Below are 17,194 nucleotides of genomic sequence, written 5' to 3' on the forward strand. Positions count from 1 at the left end.
CGGGATCAAGTCGGGGTCCGGAGCTCGTGTGGACGTCGTGGGGGACCCGGAGGACGTGTGGGGGGCCTAAGGGTCGGGTGAAGGGCTGAGGGTGGGAGTCTGGGGGGCGTAGGGGTCTTGGGGGTTAGGGGCCTCGGGTGTCGGGGGTCGGCTTGGAGCCGGGGAGTGAGGGAGCTACAGGGGCGAGTGGCCCGGGCGGGGGGACCAGAGAGGCTGTGGCTGAACCGTACCGAACCATGGGTTACCGGCTCTTGGTGTACGAGCTAGGGGGGCCTGGGAATGTGTGGGCCGCAAGGGGGCGCCCCAGGGCCGCGGGGCTGCTGGGGATGCGGGGTGGGGTGTTCGGGCTGCGGCAGTGGGGGTACCCTCACCACCTGCCAGGGGTGGTTCCTGGGGTCTTGGAGGCACCTGGCCAGGACAGGGTTGCCAGGGTGATGGGGTTGCTGGGGCCACAGAGCACCTGGCGATGCGAAGTCGGTGTTAGTGCTAGGGCAGTAAGTGTACCCGGGTAGGGGTAGTCCCTGGGATCTGGGGGCACCTGGCCAGGACTGGGTTACTGGGGTGATGGGGTTGCTGGGGTTGCTGGGGCCACAGGGCACCTGGGGATGGGAGGTCGCGCTGTTAGGCCTAGGGCAGCAGTGTACCCGGGTGGGGGCCGGACCCTGGGGGTCTGGGGGCACCTGGCCAGCACAGGGCTGCCAGGGTGATGGGGTTGCTAGGGCCACAGAGCACCTGGCGATGCGAAGTCGGTGTTAGTGCTAGGGCAGTAAGTGTATCCGGGTAGGGGTGGTCCCTGGGATCTGGGGCCACCTGGCCAGGACTGGGTTACTGGGGTGATGGGGTTGCTGGGGCCACAGGGCACCTGGGGATGGGAGGTCAGGCTGTTAGGCCTAGGGCAGCAGTGTACCCCGGTGGGGGCCGGACCCTGGGGATCTGGGGGCACCTGGCCAGCACAGGGTTACCGGGGCAGTGGGGTTGCTGGGATCAGCCTGGTGTGCCTGGCAGGTGGTGAGGTTCCCTGGGGTCTGGCTGCTCCTGCTCCCAGTGCAGTCTAGGTCCTGGGGGAGCATTCACTGGCCAACTTGTGGCCCCCCCTTGGACTCTCCCATATTCCCCTTCCTGGCCTGGCCAGGAAGCCTCTAAGTCTTGGTGGTGGTGGGCAGCAGGGTTCAGTCTAGAGATAGCTACCTGTGTTGTTGTTTGGGTTTCTGCGGGTCAAGCTTATCCTTCTGAAACTTGGCCCTGGGGGAAGTACTAACCTGTCAGACCAGTAGGTAGGAGTGGGGGGTCAAGAACGTGGGTGGAAGAACATGGCACAGATGGTTCCAGGCCTTGGGTCTTACTTGTTTTTGAAAGGCCATTGAACTTTTTGACTTCATGTTGGTTGAAGAGAGGATACGTCTGTCCATTGTGAAGGTTGTTAAAAGTCAACCTTTTGCTTAGTTTTTTTGGCCTGAGACTTCCTTCCTGTTTTGTCAGTGCAAACGCAAAGGCTTCTTTGGCTAAACCTTTCCAAATGCCTGGGGCTGAACTCTCTTGGCACCTCCTCTTCCATAGAGCTGGTCTTTGTCGTTTCAAGCTTGCTCTGACCTGCTGCTCAAGAGGTTAAGGATCTGGGCGTGATATTGGGTATAAGGCAGCCTTGACAGGTGCTGATGCTCACCCGTTTGTGAATGCCTTTTGTCAACCCAGTTGTTTCCCCTTTTGTGAAGTCTTTACGATCAGTTGATGTGGCCTTTGACAAGGTAGAGACCAAGAGACGCTTGTCCCTCTGACAGTGTGGACACAGGCTTGTTCCTCTTCACACCAGGGCCTCTCCTGATCATCTGCGTCCTGTGTTTCAGGCCCAAGGTCCTGGCTATGGCAGCGGCTACCATTGTGCACGACACGTCTGAGGCCGTGGAGCTCTGCCCCTCATATGGCTTGTACCTCAAGCCCATCACCAAGATGACCATCAGCGTGGCCCTGCCACAGCTGAAGCAGCCGGGCAAATCCATCTCTAACTGGGAGGTGATGGAGCGTCTGAAGAGCATGGTGCACAACCACCAGTTCTCCACCCTGCGCATCTCCAAGAGCACTATGGACTTCATCCGCTTTGAGGGCGAGGTGGAGAACAAGAGCCTGGTCAAGTCGTTCCTGGCTTGCCTGGACGGCAAGACCATCAAGCTCAGCGGCTTCTCTGACATCCTGAAGGTACGTGCCGCCGAGTTCAAGATCGACTTCCCCACGCGGCACGACTGGGACTCCTTCTTCCGTGACGCCAAGGACATGAATGAGACCCTGCCGGGGGAGAGGCCGGACACCATCCACCTAGAGGGGCTGCCCTGCAAGTGGTTCTCCCTCAAGGAGTCAGGCTCGGAAAAGCCCAGTGAGGAGGTCCTCGTGAAGGTGTTTGAGAAGTTTGGGGAGATCCGGAACGTGGACATCCCCATGTTGGACCCCTACCGGGAGGAGATGACTGGCCGGAACTTCCACACGTTTAGTTTCGGTGGACACCTGAACTTCGAGGCCTATGTCCAGTACCGCGAGTACGTGGGCTTCATCCAAGCCATGAGTGCCCTGCGTGGCATGAAGCTCATGTATAAGGGCGAGGATGGCAAGGCTGTGGCCTGCAACATCAAGGTGAGCCGGGACTTGGCCAGGGGCGTGGCCTCAGGGACTCTTCCATAAGTCAAGTCACAGTTATGCAGTGCTTGGTAGCGTTTCATATGCACGTCACTGGTGTGCGGACGCATGAGGGCCATGCTTTGGCTTTTTAATTCTGTGTGTTGAGGGAAACAGAATAGCTGTGCATTTTGAAGTAGGTGACGTGGGCCATCAGGGGGGACAGGGACTTTATGTCCTGGGATGTTCCTTTAAACTAGGGCTCAAAGCTCCCGGCTCTGCCTTTCTTGACTTGCACTGCAATTAAGCAGCCTCGTGCGGGGGGGGGGGGGGGGGGGGGGGGGGGGGGGCCAAGAAGATGACTGGCCCCCTGCCTTTGTGGGCCTGGCCCTGTGCTGGCCTGCATGGAGGTGGTGGTCAGAGGGAAGGGTGGAGGATGTGTGTGGGGACAGTCATTCACTTTTTCTTCAGTGGTGAAGGCAAGTTATGTGGCAGTGGCAGTTTGTGTTCTTTTGAGCCTCACTTTGTGGGATGAGCTGAGTCTGGAGCCCCTGCGCTCACCCACTGACTTCAGGCTGGTCTCTTTGACTCCTGGGCCAGGTTCCCCAGTGAATGTGCTCCTGCCCCTGGGAGTGGGGCAGGTTGTCTGTCAGAGGCAACTACCTAGGGGAGCAAAGCCAGCAGGTGCTGTGCTGTCTAGGGAGCCTTGGGGGATGCCAGTTCACACTTCTTTTTGCTTTTAAAGGTTTCTTTTGATTCAACCAAACACCTGAGTGATGCTTCCATTAAAAAGCGGCAGCTAGAGAGGCAGAAGCTTCAGGAGCTGGAGCAGCAGAGGGAGGAGCAGAAACGCAGAGAGAAGGAGGCGGAGGAGAGGCAGCGAGCAGAGGAGAGGTGCGTGCTGCAGGGAAGGTAGGGGGTGGAGGAGCGGTGGGGGGTGCCTGATGTGGAGGAGAGGTGGCAGGCGGGCAGAGGAGAGGTGCGTGCTGTGGGAAAGGCAGCAGGTAGGGGAGAGGTATGTGCTTCAGAGGCTTAGGTTGGCCTGACACTTGCATGCATGTGTGCAGGTTGTGCGTGAGTGTGCATGTACCTGTGTGTGCGTGTCTCTCTCTGTGCGTGTCTGTAAGTGTGATTAGGTGTGTGTGTGCTCTTGTGTTTTCTCTTACATGTATGTGCATGTGTGCATGAACGTGTGCGCGCACGCACGTACCTCTGCACACGTGCTGGGTGGTTTCCTGACGCTGCAGAAAGCATGTCCTTCTGCTTGACCACATCTGGTTCTGACGCTGCTTGTGACTGAGTGTCACACCTTCCCTTCGAAGCCACCTCCTTTTTCTGCACAGGTCACATTTCTGCGGAAGTGAGCGGGATGTCTGAACTGTGTGCAGTTCAGGTTGCGTTCAGGTTGAAGCTGCAGGTACAAAATGAAGTGGAGAATTGATGATGTCCAAATTTAAAAAAAGAAAGCAACAAACACCCCACTTTCTTTAAGAGCCCTCCAAGCGGTGGTGCCTGTCGCTGCCGTTCAGCTGTAAATGCAGACTCAGGGCACTCTCTCCTCTGTTTGGTCTTTTTTTTTGCCCTTGTGAGAGTGATCAGAGGAGCCCTGTGACATGCCTTCTCTACAGAGGAACTCTCCCTGTCCCCTCCCTGGAGGCATGCGTTTCATTCCAGCACGTCTGTGTGTGTGTGTGTCTGTCTCCTGTTTTCTGTTGTCATTCTCTCTGCTGAACACAGTCTGGGGCATGTGGCAAGTCCCACAGCTTTTGGTGGGATGCTTTGCTGATCTGCTCTCAGGTGGGGCACTTGATTTCCTCCCCTCACTGCTGGGCACGGTGCGTGTGTGACTGTTCCTGCATCTTGCTACTTTGATCTTTGCTCTGGGGCCTGGGACCTGAGAGGGTGGGTGGTGGGCCTAGGCTGAGTGCTGTTCTTCACACACCTACATTGTGGTCCCCAGGATGATTTGGGCTGCCAGCCCAGGGTCTGGACGCAGGCTTGGTAGGACACCCCGTGCCAGGGTGTGGCTGTGGGGGGCGGGTAGGAGGGTCCCTGATGGGCAACCCCAAGAGCTGAGGCGGACAGTCCAGAGGGCAGGACTCCCCCCCCCCAACCCTCCGAGATGGAATGTGCGTATTGTGTAACCATCCCTGTATAGTGGCTTTGGAGGGGAAGTTTCAGAGTCCTCAATGCCTGCTGCTGTCTGGCAGAACCAGACAAATGGTGGCAGGAGGTCAGCTGCGGAGATGTGTCCAGTGTTGGGGACACAGCCCTGGGGTTGCTGATATGCAGGGACCAGGACAGGATGATGGCAGGTGGAGGATGGGACTGTCCCTGGGCAACACAGGTGTCTGCTGTGGTCTCAGGGGGAATGGGGTGGGGTGGGACTGGCCCTGGATGGCAGCCCAGGTGTCTGTAGTGGGGGGTACGGACTTGCTCTGAACCTGCTGGGGGCGGGCGGGGGCTATGCGTATGGCAGCCTTCCTGTGGGAGGTGGTGTGCACCGGGTTGTTGAGGTGTGACAGGTGATGGGTCATCATGGGTGGCCACTGTGCTCTTGAAGATGACCAGGCTAGGGGTTTCAGTGGAGCCCTGCCAAGGGGCAGACTCATAGGGGCTACTTTGCCCACAGTACCCATATGAGGACGTGGGGTGCCAGCACCTCCTAGTGCAATAAAACCATGGTCTGTGCCCCTCATGGGACCTTCACCCTCACCAGGGGTTGCTCTCAGTGCCATCCCCAGCTGGGCGTCCGCTGTCCTCGAGTAGGAGCATTGGGTGCTGTGGTCCTTTTCTCTGCCTAGGCAGCAGAGGCCCTGGCTTCTGAGCTGCCTAGTGAGTGTGGCTTTGGCTTTTTACTGTGTCATTGGTGGTTTGAATACATTTTAAAGACGCAGGATGGTGTGGGTGGGCTGGGCCAGCTCCTCTTATCCTAAGCTCTTGGGGCTGTGCCTGTCCTATGGCACACAGGACTCCACTTCCCCTAGGAAGAGTGTTAGGGGCCGAGTGATCTGGGTGTGGCATGGATTCGTTTTAAAGACAAGTTATCATCTGCCAGCATCTTCTTGTGATCTCACAGGGTCCCTAAGAGTGGGACCTCACGGGTGCCCTTTGATCCCAGCCCCCACCATTCTGGGCAGAATCAGCTTTTGTGGCATGTGTGAGCTGCTGCTGGGCCATCTCTGTGCCGGACAGAGTTGGAGTAGGGCCCCCCGGGTGGCATGAGGGACTGCGTCTGGTGCCTGTGTTTAGACACGGGGTAGTGGAGTGGGAGGGCCCCCCGCAGGCTGTGTGAGTGCGTTTACCACTCTGGTTGTGGAGGTCTGCTCACCATCCAAAGCCCCACTCACAGCCCTATGGTCAAGACTCCTGCAAGGTGTCCACGTGCCCCATGCTGTTGGCCTCCCCTCCTGGGGGCAGTTGGGACTGTCAGTTTTCTGTTCTTGTGGCTTTGCCTTTTCTAGAATTTCGCAGACAAGTGTCTTGTATGGTACATGGTCTCTGTGTGGTGCTCCCTCAGCAAGGTCCCTGTGGGCTCTCCCACCTGGCCGTGCACATTTCTGTTTCCTTCTCTCCCCCACTGCCTGTGGTTTTCCGTGGTGCTGTAACTTCTCTGCAGATGACACTGCCAGTGGGAGCTTCCTGCCCACATGGGCATGTCCGGGGCCTTCAGTGTGGTTTTAGGAGTCACCCTTCTGCCCTGATGGCCCTGCAGGGTGCTCAGTGGTCTGCCACGAGCATGTGTGGTACAGCCCAGTGCCTCGTGGCAATTCTGTACCCTTTTTGTCCTCCTGAGATGTGTGTTCCCCATTGGGCACCTGCCTTTCCTCTGTGGTGGCTGCAGTTGCCATGCCTCAAGGAGGGTGGCATGTCCTGTGGTGTGGTGGGCACTCCTTATCTCCCTGCCGCCTGGGCTGTGTCTCCTTCGGGCTGGATTTCTGGTGTGGGCAGGTTCATTGTCACTCTGTGGTCCTGGGGTTGGGGTCAGGCTCTGCAAGATTGCAATGGAGGCCCCTGCCTGCCCTGCTGCACACCCCTACATGCCCCTTTCACCCACCTGACCTCCGTTCCGGGTGCAGACTTAAGGTGGTTGATGGTTCCCACGGTGGGTCCTCCCCACTTGCTCAGACATGCCGCATGGTGTGCTGGACGCCTGCCCATGGTGTGTCCCCTTTGATGAAGCCCCGTGTCCTGCACAGGAAACAGAAGGAGCTGGAGGAGCAGGAACGGGAGCGGAAGCGGGAGGAGAAGCTGCGGAAGAGGGAGCAGAAGCAGCGGGACCGGGAGCTGCGCCGCAGCCAGCGGAGGCTGGAGAAGCTGCAGGCCGAGGAGCTGCTGCAGCAGAAGATCCGGCTGGAGGAGCGGAAGCTGCTGCTGGCCCAGCGCAACCTGCAGTCCATCCGGCTGGTGGCCGCGCTGCTCAGCAGGGCCAAGGTACCCATGGCAGGGGTCATTGGGCTAGTGGCCGGGCTGCTTATCTGGGCTGAGGTACACGGGAGGGAACATGGGGCTGGTGGCTGGGCTGCTCAGCAGGGTCAGCTGGGGGTGGTGAGGGGTTTCTGCAGCTGGGCGCCGGCCCTCCAGGCAGCCGGGTGTGTTCTGACACATGGGCAGTGTTGGGGCCTGTCCCTGGGTGGTGGCAGCTGGACTGGCTGGAGGACGAGTTCTGTCCCTCGAGTGCTGGATAGTGTCCTGCGTGTTCCAGGTCTGAGCACTGTGCCTGCCTTCCACAAAGCTGGCGAAAGTCAGGCTCAGCCTTGTGGGGCTCAGGCCCCTGGGTGTGCGGTGGTGGGGCAGAGGCTTTGGCTCCCTGAGGGAGGTGTAGTGGCAGGGAATGTAATGGGCACTAGGCCCTATCTGGCTGGGGATGTGCTGCCTTCCTTCCCATCTGGGCAGCTGGCCTAGCTCCAGCGTCACCAGCAGCTGTGTGGGGCAGAAGTGAGGGCTGGACTGGCTTGGTAGAGAGCAACCTGTGCCGGCTTCTGGGCAGCTGTGAACCCAGCTGGTCTCCTGTGTCCCAGTGCCTACCACCCTGTCAGCATCGAGAGCCTCCACGCTCCTCCCGCGGGCGCCACCACTAATGCTCCAGAGCCTGGGGCCAAGAGGGCGCACGAGCCCCCTAGCGCGCTCCTTGTCCTCAGGAGGGCCGTGTCCCTGTGGGGCCCGGGAGGGCGACCCATAACCTGTTGTCTAATTACAGTTGTGATAAGTCCCCGGGAAGGAGCGCGGCAAGAGGCTGAGACATGTGGCCGCTCAGTTCTTATTTCATGGTGAATATTGAAGACACTAACCCAGGCTAGGCCGAGCGCACCCGTGGCGGCTGCGCCATGTGTCTGCGTTGTAGAGTCAGCTCCCTGTTGCTGGCGCCGCTTGTGACCTAACAGCAGGCCCCGTGCGCCCAGGTGGCAGGGGTCCCGGCAGGACAGGCCCTGTCTGAGATGCTGCCCAGGGCTGTGCCTTTGCCAAGGGGTTTCCTTTTCGTTCTGGCGCATGGTGGGCCCGGGCGTGGCCGAGGGAGCCCAGGGACAGACGGTCGGGCCGGGCCGGGCCTCGCCTGCGAGCACCCAACCAGAGGAGCCGGCCTCCTCCAACACAGCCAGCCAGGCGGTTTCCGCGGTGTCCTGGGCATACCGCCGGCTGTTTGGACACCTGCCCCACACCTCCCGCGTCCCGGTGGGTCTGGGCTCCAGGCTCACCCGTGTTTCCTCTGCGCAGGCGGTGAGGCTGCAGGAACAGGAGCGGAAGGAGGAGCGGCGGCGGCTGCAGGAGGCTGAGCTCCGGCGCGTGGAGGAGGAGAAAGAGCGTGCGCTGGGCCTGCAGCGCCGGGAGCGGGAGCTGCGGGAGCGCCTGCTGACCCTGCTGCTGACCAAGCGTCCGGACGACGGCGCCATGCACTCGGAGCTGGGTGCTGCACATGCGGAGCTGCTGCAGCCCGTGCTGGACATCTTGCAGACCGTGTCCACTGGCGGCACCAGTGCCCTGCACCCCCTCATGGGTGCAGCCCAAGTGGGCGCCGCCAGGGAAACCCCAGCTCACCCAGAAGCTGGCTGCCCTCCCCAGAGTGTGAACGGCGGTGTGGCTGAGGACGCCCCGTGCAAGGAGGGTTCAGGTGTGCGTTGCGGGACCCTGGCAGACAGTTCCCCGAAGAGGTGCCCGGGCATTCTTGCCTGTATCCCTGACAACAACCAGCAGCCCAAGGGCGCTCCCGCCTGTGACCAGGGTCTGCCCAGGAAGGACGTGCGCTCAGAGCAGGACAAGTGCAACCGGGAGCCCAGTGTGAGCCGCAGCCGGGCCGGCGGGGACAGCGATGAGCACCAGCAACGGGAGCGCAGTGGGACGCAGCGAGCTGGCAGCAGGGACAACAGGGACGTGAGGCCGCAGAAGGAGCGGCGGCTGCACAAGAAGCACGAGAGGGAGGACAGTGTGCATCGGCGTAGTGCTAGCCCAGACCACCCGCGGTCCCGCAGGTCGCGCAGTAGAGACAGGCACCGCAGGGGCCGCAGCCGGGGCCGCAGGGCCAGTGCAGGCCGGAAGCACAGCCGCCACCGCCGCAGGGCCGAGCGCTCGCGCTCCCGGTCCCCAAGCCGGCACCGTAGCACCTGGAACAGGTAATGATGGGCGCGGCCCCGTGGCCCGCCCCAGGCCCAGACTGCCAATGTCCTGGCCCCTGTCCCCACATCCTGGCTTCTGCCCCCTCCATGCACCTGCAAGGCCGAATCACCCAGCCACAGTTGTCGCAGGAGCCGCTCGGGAACCACTGCGTCCGAGGCCACCTGCCTGCATTCCCATGGATTCGGGCGCTGGGCTTCCGTGTGCAGTGGCCCGTCCCGGCTTCAGTGCTCCCTTCAGACTGTTGATCCAATAGCTTTAACATGCTGGTCCTCTGGGAAACATGATCCGTGCCAAGAGGATGGCAGTGCCCCTTGCACATGTGCACGCCTCTCTGCACATGCGGTTCCCACGTGCCCCTGGCCACAGCCACTCTTGCAGTCACACAGGTCTTGCCCTGTGACTTGTCAGAGGCTGGGGCCACCCCAGAGTCGCAGGGCATCGCAGTGAAAGACGCCTTGCTTTCTCTGATTTCACCTGATTGGGAACTGCAGTCGGGCAGGTGGCCAGAGGAAGGGGGTGTGGGTGGGTGAGGAAGGTGAAGCCCTTTCTGCCACACCCCCTCCTCTATAATCGGGCGGGATCCAGGCCAGTGCTACCAAGTGGTCTGATGCTCCTGAACTTCAAAAACATTCACTTTTTACAACTCCAAGTGATTAAGCTAAACAAAGTTGGTTAAAAGCTTTGGTTTCTGGTAAAGGTTAGTGCGTGTGGTTTTTTTAAGAAGCCATTTTGCTAAATTATTTTTACTTGGAATGTTTGAAACAGATTTAAGGCTGCAAACTTGTTAAATTTTATAATCGTTTGCTTCTCAAAGTGAAGCTCAGAAATACTGAAAACATAGCTGTAACGTTTGCGTTAGGAAAGATGGCGTTTATTCCAGTTTGCATTTTTATGGTGAAATAAAAATCCTTTTCCAATGAACTAAGACTTCTCTCCCCTCTGTTTTCTGTCTCTTTGCTGTTCTTTGGACAGCATTATCCAGGGACGCCTAGCTGGTGGAAACTGATTTAATCCTTTCCTGTAATTTGAACCTGAAACCAATTTAATCTTTTGCTCACACCTGTCTTCATATAGTAACCCCCAGGGGTGGCCTGAGTCTTCCTCTTCTCTCATCTCTTGCCCTGCCCCGCTGCCTGGGAAAGCCTGATGACCTGCAGGAGGCATCGGGCACCTCTACTGCCCCTGCCCTGACCCCATGCGTCTGACCCCATCCCCCAGCCAGACCCCCACACCCTCCCTGCCGGCCCCCAGGCTCTCTGTCCAGTACTGTGTCCCTGACATTTTACTCCCAACCAGCAGCTGGACTGATGTTGCTGCCTGTGGCCGGACCCTGCACACCCTCCCAGAGACAGTCCGCTGGCCCCATCTCGAAGTTGATATGGTCCCTGCAAGGTTCTTCAGGGATTGGAAACCCCCCCTCCACTCCAACACACCCCTTTCCTCCTCTCCACAGCCCTTCACTTCCCTCTCTCTCTGCCTCTGGCTTTTTTTGTTACTGTTTGAACAGGCCAGAACCTTCGCACCTGTCATACCCATGGCCTGGTCTTTCCTGGGAGCCCCCGCCTGACCTCCTGCCTCAGATGTCCAGGGTTCCCCGACCACCCACCTCCTGAGCCTTGCACCCCCTCCATATGACATGTTGCCCGCTACCTTCCTGTTACCCGTGGATGAAAATGTACCCTGACAGGGCACCTCTTCCTGCTCACCTGTACATTGTGCCTGGCCCTATCACACCTGCACCAATATATATTTTTTATTTTTGTAGAGGCAGAGTCTCACTTTATCACCCTCAGTAGCGTGCCATGGCATGACACAGCTCACAGCAACCTCCAGCTCCTGGGCTTAGGTGATTCCCTTACCTCAGCCTCCCGAGTAGCTGGGACTACAGGTGCCTGCCACAGTACCCGGTTATTTTTTTTGTTGTTACCATTTGGAGAAAGAAAAATGAAAGCAGACATTTCAGTCCCATGACAGTGTCAGAACAGCTTTATATTAATCATAGTAAATAATAACTTTTGAATAGCAATAAGTAACTTTGAAAATTGATCTAGTGTATAGTGTTAAGTTTATAGCACACACCCACTAGAAGAGCAGGAATAATAATACTAAAGAAAAAAATAATGGGTCTTGCAAGGATGTGGAGAAAATAGAGCCCTCGGGCGCTGCTGGCGGGAATGTGAAATGCTGCTGCCACTTTGGAAAAGAGCCTGGCAGTTTCTCAAAACATGACTTGGCCGTTCTTTCTTTTTTCTTTTGAGAAAGAGGCTCACTGTTGCCCTGGGTGGAGTGCCATGGTGTGGTGTTATCGTAGCTCACAGCAACCTCAAACACCTGGGCTCAAGTGATCTTGCTTTAGCCTCCCAAGTAGCTTGGTCTCACCCAGGAAAGCTAAGCAGTGGGCCACAAGTGCCACCACAATGCATGGCTAGTTTTTCTATTTTTAGTAGAGATGAGGTCTCACTCTTGCTCAGGCTAGTCTCAAACTCCTGAGCTCAAGGAATCCACTCACCTCAGCCTCCCAGAGTGCTGGGGTTACAGGCATGAGCCACCGCACCCGGCCGTGACTCAGTGATTCTGTTTTCACACATAAACAACAAAAATAACATGCACCCATGCCGATAGTTTTACTGTTCACAGTAGCCGAAAGGTGGAACCAACCCAGAGGCCCATGAGCATAATCTGGTCCGTCCACCTGCTGGAATGTTACTGAGCCATGGAAAGGAACCAGGCCTGGATGCCTGTTGCAAATGGATGGGGGTTGAGGACCTCATGCTCAGGGCCAGAAGGACACTCGGTGTGTTACTCCACTTACCTGAAATGTCACATGACGACAGGAAGCTGATTTCTGGTCATAAGGGGGTCAGGGAAGGACTCACGGCTGATGGGACCCGGGCTGCCTTGGGAGGGGGGAGGGGGTGGGGGAGGTGAGGATGTTCTGGAACAGACAGCACGGGGTGTCGATGGGGGTGAGGGGCTGTTGTACCACTCTGTGATGTGTTAATTGCCACTGATTTATACATTTAGAATTTATACATTTGGAATTAGAATGGTTTGAAGGTAAGTGTTACAGTGACCTACCTACATTTTAACAGAGTAAGAACTTAAACCTGCACTGTCCTCCCGTTTCATCTCATCCCCTCCGTCCTGGGTTCTTGGGGTTACTGAGTCTCATTCCCCAGAGGCCTCCGTCTTCAGGAAGTGTCACTTAGGTTTAGGGATTAGAGTATGCAAGGGACATTGACCCAGGCGTCTGGCCGCAGGGTAAGCTGAGGATGACGCAGGAGCACTGGCTCTCACTGGGGTATTTCCAGGGCTAAGGTGAACATGGCCTCTCTCCCCTTCAGGCACCCACTGAAGGTTTTATCACCCTCAGTCCCCATCTACAGGAAAATGTCACCATACATGCTTCTGTACCACCAAGAAGGGAGGTTATGCCAGGCATTCACCCAGTAAGAAACCCGGGTTAATTTTCTAGGATTGCAGTAACACAGGACCACCAAGTGGGGGCTTAAAACAAGAGAAATTCTCCCTCTTCCCCAGTCCTGCAGCCCAAGAGTCTGAGGTGCAGGGGTCTCAGGGCTGCTCCCTCCACAGGCCCCAGGGGAGGCTCCTTCCTGCCTCTCCCAGCTCCTGGGGGCTCCAGGCATCCTGGACTTGTGGCCGCATCACTCCAGTCTCTGCCTCTGTCTCCACGTGGCTTCTCCTCTGTGTCTGTGTCTCCTCTGCTGTCTCTCAGGAGGACACCTGTCACTGGGTTGAGGTCCCTCCCTAATCCAGGATGGTCTCATCTCGAGATCCTTCACTAATTACCTCTGCAGAGACCTTGTTTCCAAATCAGGCCACACATTCAGGTTCTAGGCATTGGGGGGGAAGGTCAGTGCTTAACCCAGGACAACGTCCTAATTTCAGACACGACGAAGTATTTAAAAAACTGCATTTTAGAATCACCGCAGTAAAATCTCCTCTAATTTCTTAACTGTCTTTCTTCTCTCCCAGGAGAGCTGCAATTCACTTGTTTGTGCTTTGACTCACCTGGGGAGGATTTAAAAAAAATAACAAAAACCCGAAGCCCAAATTTCTGATCCGGACTCGCGTAGGCCACTGAGCACCCCTTTCTACTGGGCGTCAGGTCTCAACGACCCATTTATCCAATTTACCACCCCAGAGTCCTTGCTGTTTTCCTGAGAGTGCAATCAGTGCACAGATTAACCTTGGGAGGCCTGGCATTAGTATCAATTTTCAGTCACCTGTCCTTTCTGGAAGCTGTCCTTTGTTGCTGATACTGGTGTGACAGCATTCATTCCTCGTAGAAACTTATTTGCAGTGGTATATACACCATAAAATCTAGAGATTTCATAGATTGTTTTTAACACAAATGGTTAAGTACAGTGAATGGAAAATAAGGTGCCATATTCTAGCTCCTTGTCCTCAAACGTAGGGAGAAACTGGGGTCCAGTCTCTGTCCTCTGATTGCGTCTTCAGGGTCTCATGAGCGCAAGGACCGAGGAACACAGATAGGGGAGTGTGCCTGGCGCAGCCTGATGCTGTGGGTATCACAGAGCAGTTTCATCCTATTACTCCTGAGTGCACATGTCTAGTCTTTTCTTTAAAACCAGCCTCATGGAAATAAAATGTATACACTGAGGCTTGGCGCCTCAGTGCTTATAGCACCAGCCACATGCACCGAGTGTGGCAGGTTCAAGCCAGGCCAGGGCCAGCTAACCAATAATGACAACTGCAACAAAAAAAAATAGCCGGGTGTTGTGGCAGATGCCTATAGTCCCAGCTACTTGGGAGGCTGAGGCAAGAGAATCACTTGAGCTCATGAGTTTGAGGTTGCCATGAGCTGTGATGCCACAGCACTCTGCAGAGGGTGATATAGTGAGACTCTGCCTCAAATAAATAAATAAATAAATGCACACACTGCAAAATTCACTTACTGAAAGTGTTTCACAACTCAGTGATTTCAAAAATGCAAGTGTCCAGATGCCTGTGGCTCAAAGGAGTAGGACGCTGGCCCCATATACTGGAGGTGGCGGGTTCAAACCTGGCCCTGGCCAAACAAACAAACAAACAAAAAAATGCAGGTGTCCCAAAGGTCACTGTCCTTATATACATACATGCATGATGGAAATCGGAGATTATAGGTCAATGCACCTTTATTGATAAAATAAATGCTTACCACAAACTTTTCTAAAACATTTACAAAATATTTCTTTACATGTTGGTAACATAAATATAAAAATATGCAAAAGATAAAATAGTATACAGCATAAAATGTGAGTTTGTTAATTTTTCCTATTTGTGGCGACCCACGCCCTGTGTTCAGGGTAATTCGGCTGTCACCACAGTGGAATTTTGGACCACTTCTTCCACGCTCCAAAGAAGCCCTACAACTTGTTGTCGAGGTTTATATTATATATATAGGATTTCTGTCAACAGGAATTAGTTTGTTTTGCACCTGGCTGACAGGACGTCTGTTCTTGTGGGCAGTTTCCCACTTTTTCCCGTGGGGAGCATGTGCCATGTAGATATTGTGTAGATGGTCAGAAAAACTCTGTGTCCCCACTCCCCACTTTGGAGTTTAAATCCTATGCCCACCTGGCCTCTGAAAGGCTGGACCTGAGTGAGGACCTGGGATTTTCCACATTAAGAGCCAATCTCTAGGGAATGTTTTTGTAGCTTTTCTTTACACAGTCCCCTCGAGTGAAGATCTGTAAAGCTCCTACAGCCCCCCGGGTCCCCTCCTGTCCCTTCTTGAGGTGTACCTGGAGTCACCCTCATGTTCAGGCTGTGTTTATACCATGTTTCCCCCCAAATAAGACACTGTCTTATATTTATTTGTTCTCAAGAAGACACACTAGGGTTTATTTTCAGGGGATGTCTTACTTTTATTAAGTGTAATACAACAATCTACATTTATTCAAATACAGTTAAGTCATCTTCTTCTAGAACCTGACAGGGGGAGCCAATCTTGTGGGTGGGGCTGGCGCTAGTGATGCGTGAACTCCTTTCCCCTAGCTGTGCTTTCACACGTGCGCAATAGGATGCCTGGGACTGTGGTTACCACACACACACCAGCACAAGTGCAAATGTTTAGGAGAAAGGAGCTGTGGCAGATAAAAGGTATTCCAGTCTTTGTTACCACTCAACTTGGAAATGCATGGCTGGCTATGCAGATACATTGCACAGCCACGCCCATCAATCTGCATAGCCACGCCCATCACTAGGTCTTATAATCAGAGTAGGGCTTATATTTAACAAATGCATAGAAATCCTGCTAGGGCTTATATGGAGGGTAGGTCTTATCTTCAGGGAAACATGGTATTCTCCATACAGCAAATCCTGCTGCATAAATCTCCTTCCAGCTTGCCTACCCAACTTCAAGGTGAAGGCGAGTTCCAGCCAAGATGGAGTTGATTTCACACTTTGAACTCTCTCTTCACCCCAGGTGGACCCCACATTTTCATTATATGCAGACCTTCTCTTGGTCCAGGTAGAAATGACAAGAAGCCTACTAGATGTTACACACTCCTTTGACAGAAAAGCATGTACAAGAATCAGCAGCATTTTGGTGCACACCAGCCATGACCACTTAGAAAATGTAACAGAGAGGGTTGCAGGTCTTGGTGGGGCAGAAGGGACCAGACTTGCAGAGGGGCTCAGCACAGCCTTCCCAAGAAGCCTAAAGTATTACTGAAGGCCTTGGAAGAACGTGAAGATTGTGAATGGAACGCCTCTCGATATCATAAGGACAATCTCTCAGGCTTCCATTGTACATTCAGGGCAAATGGGATCAGGATGCCAAGGAGATTCTTACAGAACTGGACAAACGGGTTTAAAATTAGCACAAAAGAGTAGAAATATGCGCTCAGAGTGTACTCAGGGAATGACCTCTCCAGGACAGTGATGGGGCCGGGTATGGAGCAGGCTGTGTGCAGGACTCACTGTACACAGCTCTGGAAGAGTGAAGGGGATGGGTACAGAGCGTGCCGTGTGCCAGACTCACAGTACACAGCTCGGTCAGAGTGATGGGGCTGGGTGCAGAGCATGCCGTGTGCAGGACTCACCATACACAGCTCCGAGAGAGTGAAGGGGCCAGGTGCAGAACATGCTGTATGCAGGACTCACCATACACAGCTCTGGGAGAGTGATGGGGCCGGGTGCGGAGCGTGCCGTGTGCAGGATTCACCATACACAGCTCTGGGACAGTGCTGGGGCTGGGTGCAGAGAGTGCGGCATGCAGGACTCACTGTACACAGCTCCGAGAGAGCAATGGGGCCGGATGCAGAGTGTGCCATGTGCAGGACTCAGCGTACATAGACGTCGTGTGGACTCAGCCCAAACCCATCTATGGAACTGAATGGGGTAGCCAGAAAGGGGCTCAGAACCCAGAAAAGGGATGTGAGAAAACATTCAGATCCACAAACAAAGGATGGATGGCTCCATGATGCAAGGGGCCCTGAGGTCACTTGTGGAGAGGTTAGAATTCAATAAATAAAATAAATAAAACAATAACATAAGATAATATAAAATAGGATGAAATAAATATAGCACATTGACCACCCAAGGGACCAACAAACTGGTCAGCACACAGAGGTGGTCAACATGAGGAACGAGGCCCACTGTACTGATTCGTACAGGGGGTGCATGTCTGGTCTACAAAAATTAGGTCAATCTGAACAGGTGGTCAGTGCAGGGAGGTGGTCAGCTATGGAGGTTCTGCCCTATAAAAGGCTGGGGCCCGGAGATGCCATGTGAGAAATCTGGCTTGTAGCTTGGCACCGTAGTTCAGTGGTCAGGGCACTGGCCACATGCACATGGTTGAACCCGGCCTGGACCTGCTAAAACAACAATGGTAACAATAACAAAAAAATAGCCGGGCGTTGTGGCAGGCGCCTGTAGTCCCAGCTACTTGGGAAGCTGAGGAAAAAGAATCACTTAAGCCCAAGAGTTTGAGGTTGCTGTGAACTGTGAT

The 17,194-nt window shown here is 55.2% G+C and overlaps 1 protein-coding gene across 1 annotated transcript; it reads left to right on the plus strand.

Annotated features, from left to right (window-relative positions):
* Positions 1-1,156: 1,156 nt before the first annotated feature.
* AKAP17A (A-kinase anchoring protein 17A) lies at positions 1,157-10,141 on the plus strand. The gene is made up of 4 exons (XM_003793036.3): positions 1,157-2,622; positions 3,350-3,498; positions 6,804-7,038; positions 8,320-10,141. The coding sequence occupies exons 1-4, from the start codon at positions 1,861-1,863 to the stop codon at positions 9,214-9,216; spliced, it is 2,043 nt and encodes a 680-aa protein (XP_003793084.1). The 5' UTR covers positions 1,157-1,860; the 3' UTR covers positions 9,217-10,141.
* Positions 10,142-17,194: the final 7,053 nt, after the last annotated feature.

This window comes from Otolemur garnettii, unplaced genomic scaffold (assembly GCF_000181295.1).
Source record: "Otolemur garnettii isolate 467f Iridium unplaced genomic scaffold, OtoGar3 scaffold00065, whole genome shotgun sequence".
Taxonomy (NCBI): domain Eukaryota; kingdom Metazoa; phylum Chordata; class Mammalia; order Primates; family Galagidae; genus Otolemur; species Otolemur garnettii.